At 36.7% G+C, this 24,104-nt stretch overlaps 1 protein-coding gene across 2 annotated transcripts in view; it reads right to left on the reverse strand.

The window, feature by feature from the left end:
* Positions 1-7,723: 7,723 nt before the first annotated feature.
* Positions 7,724-24,104, reverse strand: part of SYT14 (synaptotagmin 14) — a 110,441-nt gene continuing 94,060 nt past the window's right edge. Inside the window, exons 6-8 of one of the 2 annotated variants that reach the window (XM_006089919.3) lie at positions 13,099-13,288; positions 10,581-10,637; positions 7,820-9,312 (exon numbers count right to left, since the gene is read on the reverse strand). In XM_006089919.3, the coding sequence (XP_006089981.1) occupies positions 8,999-9,312; positions 10,581-10,637; positions 13,099-13,288 (561 nt within the window). In that variant the 3' untranslated portion in view covers positions 7,820-8,998. Of the gene's footprint in view, positions 9,313-10,580; positions 10,638-13,098; positions 13,289-24,104 lie in introns of both variants that reach the window. The other variant, XM_006089920.3, reaches the window with a different exon arrangement.

Below are 24,104 nucleotides of genomic sequence, written 5' to 3' on the forward strand. Positions count from 1 at the left end.
CCCCCCCCCTCGCCCAGCACATGCCCTCCCCCCCCCCGGGGCTGTTTGATTGGGTATGGTTATATGCATGCATACAAGTCCTTTGGTTGATCTCTCTTCCTTATCCTCACCCTCCCCTACCTTCCCTCTGAGGTTTGGCAGGCTGTTCAATGCTTCTCTGTCTCTGGATCGGTTTTTGTTCATCAGTTTATGTTGGTCATTATATTCCACAAATGAGGGAGATCATGTGAAATTTATCTTTCTCTGACTGGCTTATTTCACTTAGCATAATGCCCTCCAGAACCATCCCTTGGTGGTGCAAATGGTAGGAGTTCCTTCTTTTTTTGGTCTACATGAACATATAAGTTTCATGTGTAGATTTCTATGTTAACAGAACTGTATATTGCACTGTGTGCCCACCACCAAAAGTCAAATCTCCTGTCACCTCATATTAGGGCCCCCTTCTCTTCCCACCCCCCTACAATGTAAAACAGTGAGTAATCTAAAGTGGAGGATGGCCACAGGTTTTTAATCCACTCATCTGCGGAGGGGCACTTAGGCTGTTTTTCAAAATCTTAACTAATAAAAATTGGGGTGTAAAGAACATAGGGGTGCATATATCCCTTACTGACTGGGGGTTTCCGGGTTTCCTTGGGAAATATTCCTAGAAGGGGGGTTATTGGGGTCCAATGGGAGTCCCAGTTTTTAATTTTATGAGAAAAATCCCTAACTGTTCCCCCCTGTGGCTGCCTCCCAGTCTGCATTCCCACCAACAGGCGATGAGGGGTAGCTCTTGTCTTAATTTTTTAAGGAATTGCCAAACTTGCTTTCCACAGTGGTCCCTACTTAGTCTACAGTCCCACCAGCAGTGAGGAGCTCTCCAACACTTGTTTATTGCTTGTCTTGTTTGATAATGGCCCACTCCTGACAGGTGTGAGTGATATCTCATTGTCATTTTGATTTGCATTTCCCTAATTGCCAGTGAGTTTGAACATCTTTTCATATATCTATTGGTTGTTTGTATGTCTTCTTGGGAGAGGTGTATTTTCAAGTCCTTTGCCCACTTTTTTTTTCTCTGCCCACTTTTTGATTGGATTGTTTGTTTGGTGTTGAGTTTTACAAGTTCTTTATATATTTTAGTAATTAAACCTTTGTCAGAGCTACTGTTTGCAGATATCATCTCCCATCTGGTTGACTGCCTGTTTGTTTTGTTGCCCATTTGTTTTTGTTTTTTGCTGTGCAGGAGCTCTTCAGTTTGACATAGTCCCATTCATTTATTTTTGCCTTTACCTCCCTTGCCTTTGGGATCAAGTCCATAAAATGTTCTCAACGACCCAGGTCCATAAGTTTGGTACCTTGAAATTTCACTTTTTTTTCTATTGTAATTCTGTGAAAGACAGTAAGCCATGATCCAGATAAATGTGACTCTTTTTTGGAGTAAACTCATAAGCAAGTCTATTATTTTTGCTGCTTCTTAAACACCTTACTACTGGAAACCCAAAAATGTTTGAGAGAAAGGGAGAATTCAGCAGCAAGTATTGGGAAGGAATACGAATTCCTTAAACTTAGTTGATTAAATGGTGAACCCATTTATTTTAATAAGTGTTCCATGTCTTCATTGTGTTCAGTTCAGACAATTCTTACAAAAAGAAAGAAGATTAAACCAGACCCATTGGGCACTGGTGTTCTACGCTAAACAAAGTTGAATAAAATTGGCTTCTGGTTAATTTATCAGTTGCCTCTTGTATGCACCCAGACTGGGGATCGAACCCACAACCTTTTGGTGTACGGGCAGACACTCCAACCAACTGAGCCACCTGAGGGCAACACTTATTTATCAATGATAAAAATTAGGGCTGATTTTTATGTATCATTATCAGAAGTCAGATGCTTACCCATTCCTAGTGAGTACCAACATGTGAAGAGATTTCTCACAGAAAGGTGAGGAAAAGTAACCTTTAACCCACGCAAAAATTTATTTTCTGGAAAATTAAACTGCCATTAAAATCTCTTTAGATTAATAATTTTAACAGTTTGTACATTGTTTACACAGAGGTCAGTAATTTCATTTTGTAATACAATTATACAAAAGCAAAAGGGCACCGAGACAATCGGTGTATATAGATAGTAGAAAAGTAGGTATGAGAATAAAATGCAACATGTAGCACATTTTCAATTACATGAAAATGATGAGATATATGATCATTCTATAAAATGAGTTATTTCACACACGCATCTGTTTATATTTTGACAAAAAAATGCCTATTAATGTGACAATAATACAACACTATTGATAACCATACAGATACTTGTATATATTCATAAGATCCATTAATGTTGTAGAGTCACTGGAAACTATGCTGGAGACAGTTTAAGACCAAGGGGAATGGTGAACAGTAATGCATTTCTTCAGGTTAATAGTTTTGCTCACAGAGCATTTAAACTTCATCACGCTATTATAACCATTATTAGAAAAATAAGTAAGAAAGCTCTGTAGAAACTCTATTAAGGAAGTTTCTTGCCTCAAAAAAATGAAACAGGAAGGAAGGAAGTAGAAGGAAGGGGTGGAATGGAGGGAGGAAGAGAGGGGAGGGAGGAAAGTAGGGATATTGACTAAAAGATTCCACTAACTGAGTTTTCCATGTTACATTATTTTGAGAAATAAAACACAATGCACTGAACAATAATGGACATCATGAGTTTTAGAAAAAGAACAGAACTCAACATTTATCAAGACCCTTAAAACTCATAATAGCTGTTCTTCAGCAAAGACTAATTGAACTGAGAATATTGATATACTTTCTCATTTCAAAATTTTAGTAAAAATCCAAAGGTTGTTTGCCACTCTATGACAGCTTTAAAGATTCCTCAAAATTTTCGTCACTCTATTATTTTCACTATGAAAGCAAAAGTCATCTCAATAAAGTTATGCAGAAAAATTATAAATTTTGTAATGCAAGCTATAAGTTTTCTTAAAGTAATATTTATAATTTCAAAATACTGTTTGAAGCATCACCTTTATTTTCTAGCTGTACTTCAAATAATTATTTAAACATACTCAAATACTAATAGAGCCAATTTATATGCAAAAGCTACCCTGGTCTCTCCTCACAGAACAAATGGGACTTGATTATAGAATGTTGTAAATATTCCTAATATTTATCCAAAAGACTGCCCCAAACGAAAACCACCACCATCTCCCTGCCCTCTCCCTCTCCCCCCAAAAGGCTTCCTATGATTGACTTTGGTTTCCTTTTGATGAAATTGCCTGGTTAAGAACATTTGATAAATTTAAAAACAATTTTTAAGGCTTTCTCATGAAATTTTTTGAAATGTGCAAGGAGAGAAGACAAAAAGGAGAAAATTTCGGGCATAAGGACTTAAACTCTCATTTCCCAGGCGCTGGCTTCTACTGCACTAGGCCTGAAGCCCCATTTAGGTGCTATAGCTGCCAACCTATATCAGGGCTCTAAGTTCCTGGCTCTTTACACTTCAGGGATCTTTCCTCCTGCTGGTGCTCATGTATTTCATCAGCATTAATGGGGGTTTTGAATAGGAATCACTGGTGAGAACTCCCCTGAGGGTATAAAAAGTTTGGTCGTTGCTGAAAATCCCACATGGAGATGAGCGCAGTCAGAAACTGACAAAGGAAGTGTTGGAAAGCGGTTCACAGCCAGATGTGAGAGGCAAGAGAAACCAACCTCGGGGGTAAGGGAAAATCCCCATTTTCTCATCACACAGAAGAGTCATATTTAATATTAACTGCTTAGGTTTATGGAAATAGGCATTCTGGCAATATCTGCATATATAAACAAATTTCAGAAAATTATTTCAGTGTATAATGGAGTATTATATTTCATCCACTGGGTATTCATTTTAAACAGTAAGTGTCAGGTGAGCGATCACATGTGAAAGGAATACACAGAAAGGTATTTTTTTCCCCTGTTAGAGTAGTCCTGAATATTCAAAGGACAAACTCAAATATCAAACAGGAATCAGAATAATAAAAAGGGTGAGCCCTTTTTTCCCCTTTGCGCTCTGTGGCCATAGTCTGATTTCTATAGCAGTGGTTCTCAACCTTGGCTGCACATTAGAATCACCTGGGAATCTTTTTAAAATCCTGATTTCTGGCCCTCACCCTCCGGAAATTCTGTTTCTTTGTTATGGGGTGGGGCCACCACATTAGTAACAAAGAAACAGAATTTCCGGAGGGATGAGGGCCCAGAAATCAGGATTTTAAAAAGATTCCCAGGTGATTCTAATGTGCAGCCAAGGTTGAGAACCACTGTTCTATAGGGAATTTAGTTCAACTCAATATTTACCATGTGCCTATCTGAGTAAGGGCCACATAAAGATAACAAGACAAGGCACTAACTACTATCAAGGGGAAAAGAGAAACGTGTGCAATAAAGTTAGTTGTGATCCAGTTAAACCATAATGAAGGGTAGAGGAGAACACAAGTAAGCTGCAATGAGAGCACAAGGGTCTCTCCTCTCACCATTGACATTGACCGATGAATACAGGCTATCCCTGTCCACTTCATAGGGCAGACAGGTGCTCAGACATAATTCAACTGTCTTGGATTTCCAAAAGTATGCAATGAGTAGAATACATGGATTAATACAGTTTCAGAATATAAGTATAGGCTAAACTGGCAACGTAAATTAAATCCCCAAGTCTTTGAAAATCAACTACAAATATGACACACATTTGTGTCCTGAGAAGAGAAACAATCTAATTTTCTTTTCTTTGTTTTGCATTTCTCTTTCCCAAGCTCTGTTGTTCTTCCTCCTCCTCCTCCTTTTTCTAGTTCTGCCATTCAACTGAGGTGGGTAGGGTTATTGATGAACATAATGTTGTCCTGTTTTTCTTGTAGCCAGTAAAGGGGGATGCAGCTGTGAGATGCATGGTATGGGTTTAGCGCATTTATACCGGGGTTCTAACTCCAGTTCTGCTTATTGGGCGACTTTGGGAAAGTCTGTTTAACCTCTAGGCTGCAATTTCTTCATCTATGAAATGTTAATAATATTATTTACCTCATACTGTTGTGAGAATCAAACAAAATAATAACTTATTGTGCTAGATCTCAGTAAATTATAACAGTTACCATTATGATTATGCGTTTCGGTGGACATAGATGATGTTTTAAAGATAATTTTTAAAAAATGCTTCATAGCATGTTCAACTTTGTGCTCAATATTGAGTTTGGTCGGTAATGGGTGATACTGGTGGCTCCCTCCAGTGTTGGCCATGGATGAACTGGGGACAGTGAATGGGAAAAAAAATAAAAAGTCTGAATAGTAACTATCAATGTGAAATAATATAACTATCAATGAGAAAAATCTCTATGAATTGACTATCTAGTCTATGTAGGAAAGTGGCAATTTTATGCGCGTGGATTTGTGTCATTTCTCCCCATCTGGATAAAGATCTTCGACAAAATTAGTTGGTGACTAGTATTCTTAATTCACCTATAATTTATACCTTCAAATAGCCTCTCAATTCACTTGAAAAACTATGGTATCATTTGGTCTCCAACTTCATCTTGAAGAACACCCACAATTCCATGACCTCTGCCCCTACTGGTGCTATCTTACTTTGCAATCACTGATTATGCTTTTTACTAGATTGAAAAGTGAAATGAAAATGATGATGGTAGCAAGAAAATAATTTAACATAATAGCCCTGGGTTGGATGACACTGCCTTACCAGGCCCTACACTTGGACATATGTACATTAATCCGGGCAGTTGAGATATTTTCTCATTGGTTTTTCTTTTTCAAAATTGCGGTCCAAATTATTATTTTTGTCACTAAACATCATATTATTGAGAATTCACTGGATGCAGAGTAAGAAAACATACAAATGGATTTCACACAAAATGTGGATAGTACAGAAGACACAAGACTACAGAAGGAAGTTTCTGAAAGGTACAGGGATAAAATATAAAATTCTTTACTGATTTGAAATACACTTTGTTTCCCGGGCAGTAATAAATAACTATGTTTTGCAGCTCATTTGGGAGACAAAAGTCTATAATTCCAGGCTCAGGAAATTATATGAGTGCCAGTCAATTGCCATATTTGGACTATCTCATGTTATTATAAAACTTGGGGGATTTTAAGAGAACAATAAGAAAGTGCGTTGCCTTTCTCGAGTTTCTGAGACAACACCTGCTGCCCACCACTGGGTCCCTATTTGCTATAATTGCTGAGATATAAGATTTTTGCCTTTAAGCCTTCATGCAAATTCAAGCACACAAAAGAGCAGTCGGACTGCCTGGTACAGCAGATTCAGTAGAGGGAGGGGGTCTCTTGAGCCGTATGTAATCCTTTTTTAAAAGAATAGACAAACTTTTGGAAGTAATTAACTTGTGTCAGTACACAGGAAAAAAGATACATATTTTGCTGTGTGTGGAGGAGAATGGCAGCTAATAGCACCCAGAACCAAATATAATTTCTCCTAAATAGAGGAGAAAAAGAATCCATCAACTTGATAAATGTTTTTCTAGTTCCTTTTCCAAAAAAGCCAGGGCACCTTCACCTTTACATACATGCATGTGTGTGTGTGTGTGTGTGTGTGTGTATGCATGTATACACACACATACATAGTGTGTATGTGTGCAGGTGTGTATACAGATACACATACACATAATCCATAATCTTTGAGGACTTGGTAGCTGGGATGGAGACAGGGTCCTTGTTGAAAGTTTTTAAAATTGTTAATTACTTTTTAGGCCACATTGGATGTGATACTTATACCAGGCAAATCCCTAAGGATACATCAGAGCACACACACAATTCTGGGCATAGGCTGAAGGACAGACTTAACAAGTAACAGCCAGTGAGGTCTTTCCTCACTGAAGGAAAAAGCACCGAGCTGGTTTTATAACATGTGTGATTAGGCTTTGTTACAGCTACACATAAGACTGAATCTCTTTTTATTAGGAAGATCCCAGGTATTAGCAATGCAGGCAGCTGTCTCAAAGCCAGGGCAGATACCTCTGGCATCAAATGCCTAAATCTAATTTCTCAGTAAACCCTACATCCCCACCCTGCTTAAAACCCTTTCCATTACTGCTACATGAGATATCATGCCATTTGATTCATGTTCTAACTTTATAACCTAACTCAATTACAAAAAAAAACAACCCCAAAACACCTGGGAAAAACTGAATAGTGTAACAATAAAAGAACGAATTTTTCCCTTTAATGCAACTCTATAATAGACAGTCCTAAAACTCATGTCATATAGCATTTGTATTTTATAATTCATGTGCATAAATGCATAGAGCTGCCATTTTAAAAAATATATCAGGAGTTTATTGTTTTTTGTGTTTTGTTTTTTTTTAATTTAAGGCCTTTCAGTTTAGCCACGTTGAAACAATAATATGTACGCATGGTTTTGTTACTGTGATGAAAACAAGCCCTCGCTTAAAATAATATAGTACTTAGTTGGGACCAGGAGCAATGAGATACTTGCTTTTTAGTAATTGGCAAATAGTTTGCTTTCGTCTAGTTTAACTAAAAATTAGAAAGAGAAAAATGTTGTTCATATAAAGTGTATGCATAAAATTATATATTGGTTAAGAAGCAAAATTAAAAAGAAAACAGCTTATAGTATTCCTGATTAATCAGTGTTCCTAAATATAAAAACAAACGAAAAGGCCTTGCGAGTTAAGAAAAACAGCACACCGTACAGCTTTCACACACTTCAGAGGAAAAAGAGAGCTTGTGACACTGTTCTGAGGAATCTTTCATTTATAAAAACCGAAGGCCTAACTTTGCAAATACAACTTTCGAGCTGTCTGAGCAAAGTTAACTTACACGAAAGGCACAGGATGACATCACGTTGGAGAACGTATCTGTAAGTTTCATAAAATCTAGTCACAAGTCACTAGAAACTTCATAAGGAATCCCAGAACCTTTTTGAACACGATGTTCTGGTTCAAACCGAGAAGTGGAGAGTCTTTATGTCAGAAATACAAATTGAAGTGAGAGAGCAGAAGATTTAGAGAGAGAACAGTTTCTTATGCCAATGCTACCTGCTTTATGCAGTGCTCGCTACTACACGCTCAGAGCGGATCATTAAAATGTTCTTGAACTTAAGATGTTTTCCATTTTCAGCAGCTCATACTATATTTTTTTTAGTTTGTAAAAAATGTATATGCACATTACTCCAATTTTAGAGTCAGTCGTTGAAAGGAATTCTAAAGTAAGGTCCTGTTCTGTTAGCTTCCTACATTGGAATACGAGAATACAGGAAGTGCTTTCAACAGAAAGTTACAGAGTTCTACAGTACAACCTGTCTAAGGACTTGCAAGGGACCAGTACAGTGACTGGGTCTCTTTGGATGGGGCAAAAAGCAGAGGCAAATGAAGAAATGAGTTTTTAAAATAACATTACAAATGCCTTTATGACAATGAAATCTTGCTTGCACTCAGATTTAGTGCTACCGAGAACCGAGGTACAATGAAGCTAAGTGCACAAAGGGAAAATATCTGAAAGAAAACAATTTCCAATGTGACTGAAACCCTTCAACACCATATATGACTTACAACAGAGTTGGAGAACTACTTTCTTTTATCAAAGTACATTTCAAAACACCAGGGACAAGCCAGTCAAAATATGCTTTATGGATAATATGTAGGGTGATACTAAAATCGTGTTGCAACTAAAAATTCTAAAAAATCATTGAAAATTTTGATTTTTCCGGAAATGACTGGCTCTTTTGTTAAAGTAAAATGAACTTCAACCCAAAAGCATATTCTTAAAGCTCTGGAGGATCGGTAGCTTAACAATGATGATAGGGTTTTTCATCGTCCCAAACTCTACCAGAGATACAACCTGCCTTCATTTCTGTCAGTATTAGATGGTCTTTCCACAGAATTTAAAACATTTTGGTAGAATGTTGAAGGTGATTCTTCAAAGAATGAGTCTTCTAACGATGACCAGGTCAAAATAGCGGCGTTGTCACTGACAGCAATGCTGCCTGGGGCTGCCGATGCTTGTTCTCCTCATCATGACTCCAGTAACGCGTGCCATCTGCACACTTGCTGTCCTTTCGACTCTTTCATTTCGGTCCAGTGATTGAGTTCCTCCTCTCCAGAGCTGTTCAGACCTAGAGAAATCCAGCCTATCATCTCTTTTCTTTTCATGCTGCGCTTGTTGTACACAGACAGGATAAGGGTCACGTCAGAGAGCTGAAACAGGGCCACTTGAAAAACAAAAGTTTCCTTGTACACTGGATTTGGCTGCCCTCTGCGGACGGATGTCTTGCATTTAGACATTTCTTGACCCATGGAATTCAGTAGAGTTAATTTAACATATGTATCTATAGGGGAAAAAAACACAGAACAACATACCACAAATATCATTTGAAACAAACGCAAAAACAACTTTCTTGTAACATTTGCTGAGAAAATTCTTTGTGCTTTGTAAGGATATGGTGTATACCATGTTTAATGGAAATTCAACTAATTCCATTTTGATGTAGATGCTTATACTATGTGACAGGTACAGAGAATGCTAAGGAGGCAGAAAATCTTTGGGGGATACTAATATCTTAACCTCACTATTTCTACATTATAGTCAGAATTTAAAGGTATACCTCATAATCCTTCCTCCACCCTCCCAGCCATTCCTTGACCTCCCACCACCGCCCCCGCCCCATCCCATCCCCATTTAGCTTCACTAAGCAGGACATCATAGCATTAATAAACACTTAGCAAGCTCAATTAGCCACAACACTGTAAAGCATTCCACTGTGTTTTCAGAGAATAAGAATAAACAAACAAATAGAAATGAAGGCAAATGATAAAGAGGAAAAGAGGAAGACAAGAATGCAAAGATGACATCAAAACAGCTTAGGATGAAATGTGAAAAAAATCTCTGCATGGATGTGGTTTTTAATTATATCTTAAAACAATTTAAGAGCCAAAATGAAGCTAAATGCATTAAGGGCTCAAAGTTCAAGTCAAGTAAAACTTTCTCCTGGTTTCATGCAAGAGTACATTTAATGTGCTTTCTGGACAGTCAAAATAGATACTACAGGGTTCCTTTTTTTTGACACAATTCAATGTCCAATTGTAAGTGTGGCATCCGAACTATGTTCATGAATTAGAAAAAAAACAACAACGGATGTGATGTTTAGTGTACAGAGTAAAACGTAACAGTCCATTGCCTGATTATTTGGGAGATAAACCCTCTCGTCAAACAACTGTGTTTTCAAGGTCGTTTGATTCATGCAGATGACCTTCAGCATGTTGATCCATCATGTGTACTTCTTGTCAAAATTTCAATTAATCTTAATGAAAATCGCAGTATTTCTGATGAAGTAACTATTTCTGTTGTATGAGTCAAAATACAATGAATGAAAAAAGCCTTTAATTTAAAAAGTTTTGCTTACTTTATACTCTGAATACCATCATCCATAATCAGAGATAAATTCTAAGTTAGTTTTACTTAAAGTACCACAGATAATAAATGTGCATTTTTTGAAACCAACATGGTGGACAGCTTCACTGCTGGCAAGTTTTAGGGTATTTTTTTTTTTGTTTTGCATGAAAAGACAACATCCAATTAGCCTCTACAGGAACTCACCTCGGATTATATAAACCTGTCCACCTATCAAGTGTTTTAGACAACAGAACAGTCCATCTGACAACAGGGGGTGGAAAGCAGTAAAAGAAATAATGACCAGATGTCAATTGTTGGGTGAAAGAGGGTCAAAGGTTAGAATTAAAGAGGAAACACTGTTCACTGGAGTGGAAGAACACAAAAATTTAGCATTTTAATTCAGGCAGAGGGTTGAACAAAAGGGTCCTTGGGCAAAACTCATGAAATGAGCATTTTTAAGGTCATTTTGTAATCTGAAACAAAAATTACACTGTTTTAAAGGGGGACATCTTTATAATGATATCCTCTTGGTCTAAAGCACATTGAACATAGAAGCATGCAAATTATCAGACTATAAAAGACTGAATAAAGGTCATTATAGGATCACTGTTATTATTATCCAAAATTTTTAAGTTTATCCATGCAATATTTAATATTTCAAATTCTTTTATTACTACTCTCAATGTAACATAAAATTAAGTAATGAAAAATAAAGTAGAATTACCAAAATTTTTTCCCTTGAATACTACTATTGTTTTCTTTGGTTGAAAATTAGATTATTCAGTTTATAACACAGTTCAAAGCTTCGTACCTAGGTATAGGTGAAGGGTCACAATCTTATATAATATATACAGAATAAGATGAACTGACATAATTGTCTTATATTTTACTTTGTTATCTTACATTTTACCCTGTGTAACTAATTTTAATGTTGACTTATATTTAATTCAGCTAAACATCCTGATACTGAAGATCTAACTCTAAAATAATGAAAAGTGCTTTAACTTACTCTTTGGAACCGGAAAGATCTACCTTATTTTTGTGGATGATAATCTCTTAACCTCTTCTACTCTGCTCCTTTCATTTTGAGTCTGATTAGTGATTTTCTGTTTCTATCAAAGTGGGTAGAACAAGGACAGAGAGGCAAACATCACTTCATTCTGCTACTTTTTAGTATCTCAAGTTAAATATTTGTCAAAAAATTAAACTATTAGCTAAAGCAAAAATGAAGGGCAAACTGATAACTTGTGGCTAAAGGGAACCCCAAAAGTATCTTATCTGCTGCGGTGCTGACAAAAATTTCCAATCTGAATGTCTAAATGCAGGGTGTACACTCTCCCATTTGTCACAGGCCTCACCATGCTCCTTAGCTTTCATCCACAACTTTTGCTCATTTAAGTTACTTCCCAGGCCATTAGAGTTTGCATTCTAAGTGTGTATTAATGAAGATAACCAAGTAGCTGTTTATTCTAATAACTGTTTCTTTACACCCTCTAAAAATTTTCGTTCTGAAAAGAGAAAGAGGACAATAATAAATCCATCCTTCTTTTATGCACCTTTGTCTGTTTGAGTCTCACATTTACCCTGTGGGAGACACAGCTTTAATTTTATGTATAAGGAAACAGACTTAAGGGGAGTTAGGGCACTTGTCCAAGGGTAGAAATATGAACATAACTTAGGCCTTCTGACTTTTAATTCAGGGATAGATACATTTCATGATGTATGTAAGAAGCAAGGTTTCCAAGACTACTTAGAGCAAACCAGATATGTATTTATGACTTTTCAGCTTGATTGAAAAAAATGTTAATTCAAGGGTGGAAAAAGTTTCTTCTCCTTCAAGAATTATTTGATAATTGGAGTAAAAGATTGCTTTAAGCAAGTTTGAAAGAAATATTTAAACAAATTTAAAGTGACCATTGTTATTCAAAATTTCCAAATTTTTAGTTTGGGGCATTAACAGCTTTAATTTAGAGAAATATAAAAAAGCTGCCATTTCCCAGTTTGCGTCCATAGAGTTCAACAAATAGTTTTGGGCATACACTGAGTGACAATTTCTCTGTTCTCCCATAACTTACCTGGAGCTGGGAGAGAGATTAGGAGTTGGAAGAGTGAGAGGCATAGAGACAGGGCAGAGGTATACTATCTAGTTTCCCTTCCTAGCATTTGGGATAAATACAAAAATATTCCTTATTCTGTTGGTCCTGGTAAAGCCAAAGCACATTCCATTTAAGAAAAGACTCTGGTGACAGTACTGAATTATAATTTTAAAGAAGAAATATGTGGAAAAAAAACACAGTTTCTTCTTAAATTGTTAAGGGAGAAAAGTGTATAGTTCTGCATGCAGACAGATAACACAGCATCAATCTTCAGGTAACAGCAATAACTACCCATATTCCTGATTATCTTGGTGGAATATTAGTAACTTAAAAAGACCCTATAACTTTTTTGGCATTAGAAAATAATGGCTATAATAGGGAGAATTTATTCCACTGACATTAGAAAAATTAAGTCTCGACACCTTCCAATTCATATTTTGAATTTCAAATTTTTCTACTTCCCAAATGACTGGAAATAGAAATCATGAGACAGATTAGCTGATGATTATTACACCATTTCATTTTGATCAGTTAAGACTAAATGGTAGGACGAAAGCTCCTAACACTGAGATTCCCATAAGTGCAGAAAACATTAGAATTTAAAAAAACAAACATTTTCCACTCACTGGGTGGTCTGTTTGCTGCCAAGTTTTTGAAGTGGCTGCCTTTGATGACTTCTGCTGATAGTCTGCCAGTGGTGGCGTTATAAAGCAGGCCAATGAGAATTTCTGGAACTGAGCCATGCTCCAGAGACTGACAGGAGGATGTACTTCTACTACAGGACACTTCTGACATGCTCATTTGCGAGTCACAGCCCTGTAACCAAAAGTGAAATCTTTATAGTACTTTGTAAAAAAAAAAGATAGATTGTTAATGCCATGTTTAGTGGAATTAGGCAAGTAATCACAATAAAGATGAAATGCAAGCAAAATTCCCAAATACTAAATTAGAAATGTTGTTCTGAACATATTTTAGTTTCTGCATCTCTTTTCATTAGATAGCCGTCAAAGAAATGATAGATGAGGTTTTATAAATCCATGCATATTTATATACAAATCAGAGAAGCTAAATTTCTTACTCATAGATGTTAATAAACTGTCTATTTTCTGAATGTAAAAAATTGTTTTTTTAAAGACTTATTGACCTTAAAAGACTGACACAGATTTAGACTCAATTACATTAAATGTAAATGTTTTAACAATGTCTTTAAAGACAAAGATTGGCACGGTTTCATTAAATAAATAAGTTAAAACAATCTATTTATAAATCATCATGTAAAACACAGAAATACAGAATGTTGAAAAAAAAAAGGATGGAAAAATTAACTATGCAAATAATAACCAAAAGAAAATTGGCATAGCTACATTAGTCAAGGTTAGCTTTAAGGCAATAACCATTACTTAGAGATGAAGAGATACACTCAATAATGATATAGCTTTCAATTTACAAGGAAGATAAAATAATTTCAAATTTACATGCATTAACAGCATAGGGTCAAAACACATAAAGCAAAAACTGCCAGAACTAGAGAAACAAATTCACAACCTGTAGAGACTTCAGTATGTACACTTGTTTCAGTAACTGACAGCACGCAGAGAAATAAACATAGTAAAAGAAAGTAGAAGATTTGAATATCACAATAAGAAAATTGACCTAATGGTAATACATAGAACACCTTACCTTACAGAATATACATTTTCTCAAGCTCACAGTGGAATTTTTATAAATATTTACAAAAATAAAAGCAAATTAACAGTGAATTTCAAATAATGGGACTCTTCAGAATGTTTTTTAATCTAGAAATCTAAGCTATCTTCTTGTAAAGAAAAAATTCCTATATCACTGGAAATTAAGGAAACACTTTTAAATAACCCATAGGTAACAAAATAATAATGAAAATAAGTTACTTGAAAACATTAATAAAAATAAACATTGGAGAGTTTAATTAAGAAAAAAAGAAGGCCCATATGCCAAACATCAGTAATAAGAAAGGAGACATCACTACATAGCCTATAGATCATAAAAAGGCAAAAGGATAGTATGAAGAGCTCTCTTCCAATAAATTGGAAATTTTGATGAAATAGACATATTCATAGAAAACTATACCCAAAATGGACACAAGAAGAAACAGAGTATCTAAACAGTGTTATTGAAGAAGTTGAATTTGCAATTAAAAACTCTTCAAAAAACCCCACAAAAAAAAAAACAAAACTAAAAACTAGCTAGATGGCTTCACCAGTAAATTTTAATAATGTTAGTCTTACTCACATTCTTCCAGACAGTAGTAGGAAAGAAGAAACACCCCCTAGCTTCCTTTAAAAATCTAGCAAAACCATCGAACAGAAATCAGACAAGGACATTATAAAAAAGTTACAGAATTTTCTCATTCATGAGCATAGATTCAAAACCCTAACTAAACAAAATCAAATCTAACAACTTATAACATCATAGTTAATAGAAAAAATTTTTAACATTTCCCCTTTGAAATTGGGGATGTTGACAATGATGTCAGCTATTACCACTTCTAGTAACACTGTAGTGGAGATCCCGGTCAGTGGAGGTCTAGCCTCACTAGAAACAATAAAATGAAATGAAAGGTATGAAGATTTGGAACAGGAGTTTAAACAGTCCTATGGGAAGATTATGTAATTATGCACACACTAAATCTAAAGTCCACAGATGAGTTACAGCTGCACACAAAGGTAAAAATTTAAACCTATACATTGCTGAATGCCAGCAACACTCCATGAGTTAAATCAAAAGACTATAAGATGTTTTTTTTAATAACAGATTTTTAGATTTAACAAACTTTAGATTAAAAAAATCTGAAAATGCCTTAAATGAATCTTCAGGTTTGAATCCACTGCTGGCTATGTAAGTGAAGAAGAATTAATACATACTGGGACTGAATGAACTCATTAGACTAATATTCAAAGGGATAAAAATCTCGTATTTTCAAATGTAACTCTAAACCAGCGGAGAAAGCCAAAAGGAAGATACAGCTTATACTTGTAAATCATGGGTATACAAAGCACATAATTTGGTATGTTTTCATGACAGTTGGAGGAGAAAACAATTTTAGTAAGTTTCAATTAGGCTACATCATCACTTATGAAAACAGTGTCAAAAACACGCTCGTGCACATTTGGCGCACTTGCTACATTGGGCTATTATACTAGCAGCATCTGTTAGATGCTGTGAAATACATTCTTCATAATATAGTATTTTGCACATTAACCTACTGTCAGATAATAAGATGTGAATCTAATATCTTCTTATCAACACAGACGTCACGGTGCCAATTTTGAGCAACTAAGCGAGATCCCAGGAAATCCTGGGAACGGCCTTTCTGGTCTTCAAGTCCAAGAAAGAGCAAGAGTGATAGGATCCTTGGTGATCGCATTCTATTTTAGTGAGCCCTGCTGAAGTATAACAGTGTTTAACAGAAGAAACTGTGGTCTGGATTTACACCTTAGGAGGAGTGCTAATCGCGTGGCCTTCCCGAGGAGATCCGCGAGCACCACCAAGCAGTGCAGAGTAGCTACATAAATAGAGTAGCTGCAGTGAAGACAAATTAAATGCAGACACGATATACTCCAGGGGCACCTCTCCAATGACTGTTCCTCAGGGCGGGAGTCTCCATCTAGTCTCTCTGCAGACCCCAGCACTAATTTACCACTGGGGCTCGCCTCGGTGGCGGCAACTGCAGGTGATTAACCCAAAGTCACACAAATCCCAGCCATAATTAGGTCTATTTCAAGGAACAGTCCCCCCGGCTCCCCAAAGTAAAACTTCCTTCCATCTCACAGAGTATTTTTTGTTTAATACTTCCTCTTCTTCCCCCTGAGTCCTCTGCCCTAGGGTGAAGGAGTATTGTGTGAAAGTGGAAAAAAAACTAGTTTTTCAGAGAAAGGAATAAGCTCTATGGAATGTTTACCATAAGGAGAATTATTATGGTGCCAATCGGTTAAAATGAGGTGGGAACTTATAACCATAGAGAGAAAAACAGAAGATTAAAAAGACAGCAGCACTTTTATTAAGTAAATGCCTGGACTTTTATTAATACTAAACTGATTCCATCTTAGACTCGATATTTTTAAGGGAAAACTGAACTGTACAATGATAATTACCATACATGTGAATAGTTTCTGTTGACTTTATTTTCACTGTGGCTGGAAGATGTTTTTATTGTTTAATTTATGCATGAGATGCTTCCGTTAGACCAGTGATGGCGAACCTTTTGAGCTCGGCGTGTCGGCATTTTGAAAAACCCTAACTTAACGCTGGTGCCGTGTCACATATAGAAATTTTTTGATATTTGCAACCATAGTAAAACAAAGACTTATATTTTTGATATTTATTTTATATATTTAAATGCCATTTAACAAAGAAAAATCAACCAAAAAAATGAGTTCGCGTGTCACCGGTTCGCCATCACTGCATTAGACTTTTCTGAAAATGGGGTGATGAGGACACAGGGTGCTGAAGAGTCGCAAGAGGGAGGTCACCTGCTGCCTCACCTGCTGCCGCACTCACGGGGGTTCCGTCTCCATCAGCAGAGCCCCTCCCTCAGGGCCTTTCCCAACCCCGAGGCACTGAACCCTCATCAGCCCAGGTAAGGAGGTAACCCCAGGCAATTTCAGGACAGAGAAAGCAAGAACAGCCGAACTGCTCCAAACCTTGTCCCCCTCCAGCCCACTCCCTCCCAATCTAGTGTAATCTGTAAGATAAAAACACCAATAGACTCTACAGCAGTGATGGCGAACCTATGACACACATGTCAGAGGTGACACGCGAACTCATTTTTTTGGTTGATTTTTCTTTGTTAAATGGCATTTAAGTATATAAAATAAATATCAAAAATATAAGTCTTTGTTTTACTATGGTTGCAAAGATCAAAAAATTTCTATATGTGACACGGCACCAGAGTTAAGTTAGGGTTTTTCAAAATGCTGACACGCCGAGCTCAAAAGGTTCGCCATCACTGCTCTACAGGATACCTTAATAGGGTGAGCAGGGGATGGCTGAATCGTTTAAATTTCAGAATGCTGTTGGATTCAGGATACACGTGGCTGCAAACGATAGAATATCCAACTTTACCTGGCTTAAGCAACACAGGGGAACTCAATGGCTTATGGAACATGACAGTTGGTACCCAGGCCTCAACCTGTGTCCCTAGGAACCAGTTCCCCTTCTCCATTTTCTGAGTTTGTTTCCCAAACTTGGCTTTAGTCTCAGGTAGACTTTCCCTTCCTAGTTGCCACACTGTTTTCAGCAGCTCTGAGTGTTGTGGGAAAGAGGAAGACAGGCAGCATCCTGATGGCTCTAACCAAAACCCCAGCACTGGCTAGTTAGGGCTCATGAGATGTCATTCCAGGGCTTTGGAATGAAGTCACTTCATCAGAGGCACACAGGCAGACTGGCTCTCAAGCATAATCTGGGTACTGTGGCCGCAAGAAGATACGGATGCTGCGCAGAAAAAAACAGATGTTCATTACAAAAACAGTTGTTTGTTGCTGCATTTCCCCCTTGGCCTTCAGGAGGCCTGTTACCCATGTTACTAAGGAGCCCACAATGTCACTGCCATTGCTCCCATTGTCACTTCTTCCCTCCTGCTCTTTGTGGGTTTGGTCTACAGTCATCAGCCTGGCAAGAGCCCAGGAAGAGGAAAAGGTGGTTCAGGGAACAGAGCTCTGGCGTTCAGGTCAGGTAACGGAGAGTGGAAAAAAAGTAGAAAATTCTCACTTTCTCTTTCATAAGAAAAGCTTTTTCGTATTAACACCGAGAACTTAACATATTAATAAGATATAAAAATTATAAAACAAAAACAAAATGTTTTATATTACCCATGTTTGACTACAGCATCATGTAGAAATGGTCATGAGAAAGTCCTGCTCTGATCAAAATTTGCATATATATACATAGGTCTATACACTTATGTATGTACGTGCACAGATGATTTTTTTCACTGTATTCAATCTGAACATATTTCATTTGGTGTTTCTGCATATATGCTTGTGACATGAGTTTATAAAGTTTATGATTTTTTTCCCATGCTCTCAACTCCAATGCTATATAAACTACTTCAGAGGATGAAAAGCCAAAGTACCTAACTTTTCTTTTAGAATTGTGTAATTTTGATACCAATTAGACAAGAACATAAAAAAAATATAAACCAATCCTACTTATAAGTACATAATGCAGAAATTCCAAATTAAGCGCTGTTAAACTGAATTCAGCAAAAATACATACACATACACATACTAATACATATATATATACACATACATATTTTTTTCATCAAATGTGCATTATTCTAGGAGGGTTATATGTCCATTGAAGTTGGGTACAACTTTCCCTTGAAACTCAACCATCTTCCTTTTATGAAAATCGTTTGGACTACTGATTGACCTTTTTTAATGGTAATAAGTCTTTTTAAGTTTTCATTATTGCTAAATCACTTTTTAGACATTTACATTTTAAAAAATGTTCATTTCATCTGTTTTCCTAGAGTTATTGTCTTTATGGTTTTGAAATTTCCTCTGAATTGGTGGTAACATGTTTCTTTTCCTTTCTTGATCAATATTTCCTATTCTATTAGTAGTTTTAAAAACAGCAACAACCAGCTCTTGTTTTTGTTAAACCTTTTTACTATTTTTTTCTTTCATTAACTTCTCTTTATTTTCCTTTTCTAACTTCTTGAATTGAAGAATGTTTAGCTCACCAATTTGCACTCTTTCTTACCTCCTTACAAATATATTTAAGGCTATACATTTCACTATAATACTGTGATACCCACACCCCACAAATTTAAGTGTTTTCATTTTGTTTGGTTCTAAATATTTTCAATTTCCATTATGTTTTCTTTTCAAACTGTGAGTTGAGAATGTTTTTTGTTTGTTTGTTTGAGTAGCCAAATATATAGATTCAGGTGATGGGAGTGGTAGGTGGACTGTCTCTTTTACCTCACCTCCTACTATTCTACTCCCCAGTCATGGAGTTCTAGCTAAAAGGGCCTCCTGGGTATTCCTTGAAGACAACAGGTACACACTCTGGGCTCTCAGGCTTGTCTGTTCCATCCGCTTGCAATGTTCTTTCTCCAGATATGCACATGGCTAACTCCTTGTCTCTTCCAAGTCTTTGCTCGCATGCTACATTCCCAATGAGCTCTGACCTCTTATTTAAAATTACATCTCCTTTCCCCCTAGCATTCTTGATCCTGTTCACCCTGCCTCTCCTCTCACCCATAATACTCATAACCTTCTCATATACCATTTACTTATATTTACTATGTGTAAGGTATCTCTCTCCCTCCCCTCGAATGAATTACATTTTATGCAGGTCCAAATTTATTTGTTTTCTATTAATGTACACCAAATAACTAGAACAATGTCTGGTATGCAGTATGTGTGCAACAGGTATTTGTTAAATGAATTTCTAATTTCATTGCAATGTGGTCAAAGAATGAAATTTACATGGTATTGATTCTTGGATATTTGTGGCGGCTTCCTTTATGGCCTGGCATATGGTTGACATTTGTGACAGTTCTACCTGTATTACATGTATTAAATAGAGGTCCCATATATATCCATGAAATAAAACTTGTGTTATTTAAATCTTCCATATCCTTACTAGCATTTTTTTTTGCTTGATCTATGTCTGCTTATTTAGATTTTCTACATGCTCTTGGTTCATCATCATGTCTTCTATCTCCTCCTTCTTTTGAATGCAATGTTCTTCTTATAAAAGTATATGCTTTAGTAATTATTCCAGCAATGAACTATGCATGGTAAACTCTCTTGGTTTTGGCCTGAAAATATCTGGAGTTTGCTTTTTTCCCTTAAAAAATAATATTCTAAGTTGGTAGTTCATCTGCCTCGACACCTCAAAGATATTATACCACTGCCTTCTGTTCTCTGAGGCTAAGAAGCCTTCTGCTAGAAAAATTGTTGTTCCCTTATATTTCATGGTTATGTCTATCATTTTCCTTTGGTGCTTCAACCTTATGCTGTAATTTTGATAGGTGTGGATTCATTTTCTATAATCCTGCTTAGGGCTTGTGCTCTCTCAATCTGATGACTTACTATGGATTTCAAATACTGCCCCTATTTTCTCTAGTCTCTCATTCTGGAGTTCTTATAAGAAAATAAACTTAACATTCTCATTCCACCCTCCATTCTCCTTACCCTCTTATTCATATTTTTCATTGATTCTATTTTTAAGAACTCCATTTTTCATTCTTGAAGTTCCATATGGTCATTATTTAAATCTGCCTCTTCCCCCATATTGTCATGTGTTTTTCCTTGTGGCTTCTATTACTTCTTTTAGCTCTTTATTCGTTTAAAGCATACTTATTTTATAACCTCTTTCACAGTGTGCTATTAATTCATGTCCTAGAGATGCCAATAGACTTATCTTTTGGGTCTGCTGATTGTCATTCACAGTGGATCACTTCTTTCTGCTTAGACTTTATTTAATGTGAATTCAGCTTCCAGGGAGAGTATTTTTTTCTGTGGGAATTCCTTATACTCTAAGCTTGGCTACCTGAACAAAGCAGGATGTCCTTTAAGGTCAAAAGTAATGGGGTTGGTGTCCTGGTAGAAAAACAACCATGTCCATTACACCCTTGGAGCTAATATTTATATTCTCAGTTTAATGATTTTTAGAAACACTCCTATTCACCTCACAATAGGGTTTTCATTTCATTTCTGGCCAGAGTTCAGGCTAGTTGCAAGAAGTAATTAATAGACAGTATACTGCTTATCACACTGAAAGACACAGGACAGAAGAGAAACGAACAGCTATTGGGATGCTCAGCAGGATAAGCATTTATGGAAGGTCTGCTCTGCACAAGGCACTGCCCCAGGCAGACAGCCACACGTGCCTGGAGAGGCTTCATGGGAGAATAAACGTGGGCGCGGTTACCAGCAACTACATTCCTGAGAAGAGAGACATCTGAAGTTGCCCTGAAAGGATTTTAACAGGCACAGGGATGGCCGTCTCAGGCAGAGAGTATGAGCCAAGGCCCAAAGGTGGGAGGCACATTTTAAATGTAAACTGATCCGATGTGGCCGGTGCACGTGGGGAGAAGGGTGGAGGATGTAGCTACAAAGGAAAGTTAAGCCAAGCTTCACCCACCTAGCACCTGGGAACATTTCTATCAGAGACTCACCATAATGCACTGTAACCTTTACATGGTCTGTGTTTACTCAACTGCAAGTCCCTTGAGGGCAGAACCTTTGGTGTATATATCTTTGTATTTCCCAAAATTAGTACAGTGCCTATCACTTAGCAGGTACTTAGTATTACTGAATGAGAATCATAAATTGTAGAAGACATGAAATGTAGTAAGAAAAACTGGACCTACTCTCTAAGCCAGGCGTGGGGAACATCTGGCCCGCAGGCCATATAAGGTCTACGAAATCATTCTGTCTGACCCTGCAAAGGCATTAGGGTTAGTTAATGAAATGTTTGAACAAATACAGCAGGCTAATTTTTTAAGTTGATAATTTTGTATGGCCCACGAGGGATGCTATACATATCCAAATGGCCCTTGGCAGAACAAAGGTTCCCCATCCCTGCTAAGCAGTGGAAAGCAATGGTGGCACTTTGAACTGGGGGATCCCATGCTTAGATCTACGCCTGAGAAAAATAACGTAAGGCCAAACCTGTGACATGACCAAGCTTGGGCGCAGGTCACAATTGCTTTGCTCACGATAGATGTGTCTTTCTGAGACGGTACTTGTAGTCTGTCTTGGTGCATATTTTACATTTTATTAAAAAAACTGCAATTTTTTACCCTGTAGCAAAACACAGACTTTAAAAATATCTGATTTATTACAATCCATCTTGGAGATCTGGAAACATGTTATAGTAGAAGTAATTGTGTATGGTTTCTGTAACCTAACTGCTTTAGCTCATATTAAGAACTATGACTTTTATTCCAAAACTAGAGGCCCAATGCACGAAATTCATGCAAGGGGCTCGCAGCCCAGGCTTTGTCCAGAAGGTTATCCAGAAGGTCATCTGGCCATCTGGTCTAATTAGCATATTACGCTTTTATTATTATAGATTAATATAGCTGACTTCCTTGTCTTCTCATTGATCTATCCCAGTTCTGAAAATTGCAAAAACTTTCCTTCTCTGAAATATCTGAGTCACTGGCAACACATACTGGGTTGCTAAGGTAGTAAAGACTCTGAACCCCAGAAATGCCCTTACATTTACATCTGGGGGAGGTGAGAGCTATTAAAAATTGGTCACTAAGCTTGTAGAGTACTAGAATCAGTTATTCCTAAGCTTAAAGTATCTTAGTAAGTTATTGTAGTATTCCAAATGTCTTAAAGCAGGGGTCCTCAAACTACAGCCCGCGGGCCACATGCAAATACAAATACTGTATTTGTTCCCGTTTTGTTTTTTTACTTCAAAATAAGATATGTGCAGTGTGCATAGGAATTTGTTCATAGTTTTTTTTTTTTAAACTATAGTTCGGCCCTCCAACGGTCTGAGGGACAGTGAACTGGCCCCCCGTTTAAAAAGTTTGAGGACCCCTGTCTTAAAGGTTCCCTTTAATTTGTTTTAAATGAGATGATTGGATTCTGTCTTTTAAAATATATCTATATATATTTTACTACTGGAAAACTGAATAGAGTGGCGATTAGAAAATCATTGCCCAAATTTATTTTCAAGTGCCTTCTGAGTTTTGGGTTATATTTCAGTATCCACAGGATACTGGTTTTCCACCTGCAGGTAGTGGAATCCATTAAATTTCAGTTTTAAAATATACTTTTAACTATTTAACAGCTAAAATACTAGATGCAGACAGATGAGTATTAAACAGAGGCAGTACAATATGCTGGGAAGGAAAGCAGACTGGAGCCAGGCGATCGGGGCCCGTCAGTCATGGGAATGTGACTCAGCACCTCTAGGCTTTATCTTAAATGTGGAATAACTGTCTACTGCCTTAGTACTTACACTGCTTGCTAACATATGAGAGAACGCTAGTGAGTTTTCTATTTGTATTGTAGGTTTAATCCATTACTGTTTACATTTTTGACTAAAGATTCATCTGCCATTTCTATCTAATTGAGAACGATTTGGAGATTGCAGGGCAAGCTGTTTAAAAAAAAGAGTTGCCATTTGTTAACTCCTTACTGTGTGAACCAGCCTTCTCTGTATATTGTATAATTAAAGACATCAATTGAATTGCATTTCGAAGCTGAAGACTAACACCTATGATCAGCAATTGCATAATTGTAGGTACCTGTGCTGTGGAGTAAGACAGTTGGGTTTATATGTAAGCTCTGACAGTTTGCCATCTGTATAACCTTGGACATATTTCAAAATTCCCTTGAGACTCAATCTCCTTATCTGTGAAAGGAAGATAGAAATAGTACTACCTCAAAAATTTTATTCTAAATTTTTGTTTGTCAAAACAGCTCCATAATTTTCAGTGTTTGACATAAGTAAATATTATAAAAGTAGATTTCTTAGTAAAATGTCACTTTTATCTACTTTATATATTTGGGTTACAAATAATATTTCATTTGAAATAAAGGGTGTGAATGCTGAAAACCTTGAAAAACCATGTACCATATTCTTTATGTGCAGAGTTTCTGAATGGTCCCTTCAA

Source organism: Myotis lucifugus, unplaced genomic scaffold, assembly GCF_000147115.1.
Source record: "Myotis lucifugus unplaced genomic scaffold, Myoluc2.0 scaffold_65, whole genome shotgun sequence".
NCBI classification, from domain to species: Eukaryota; Metazoa; Chordata; class Mammalia; order Chiroptera; family Vespertilionidae; genus Myotis; species Myotis lucifugus.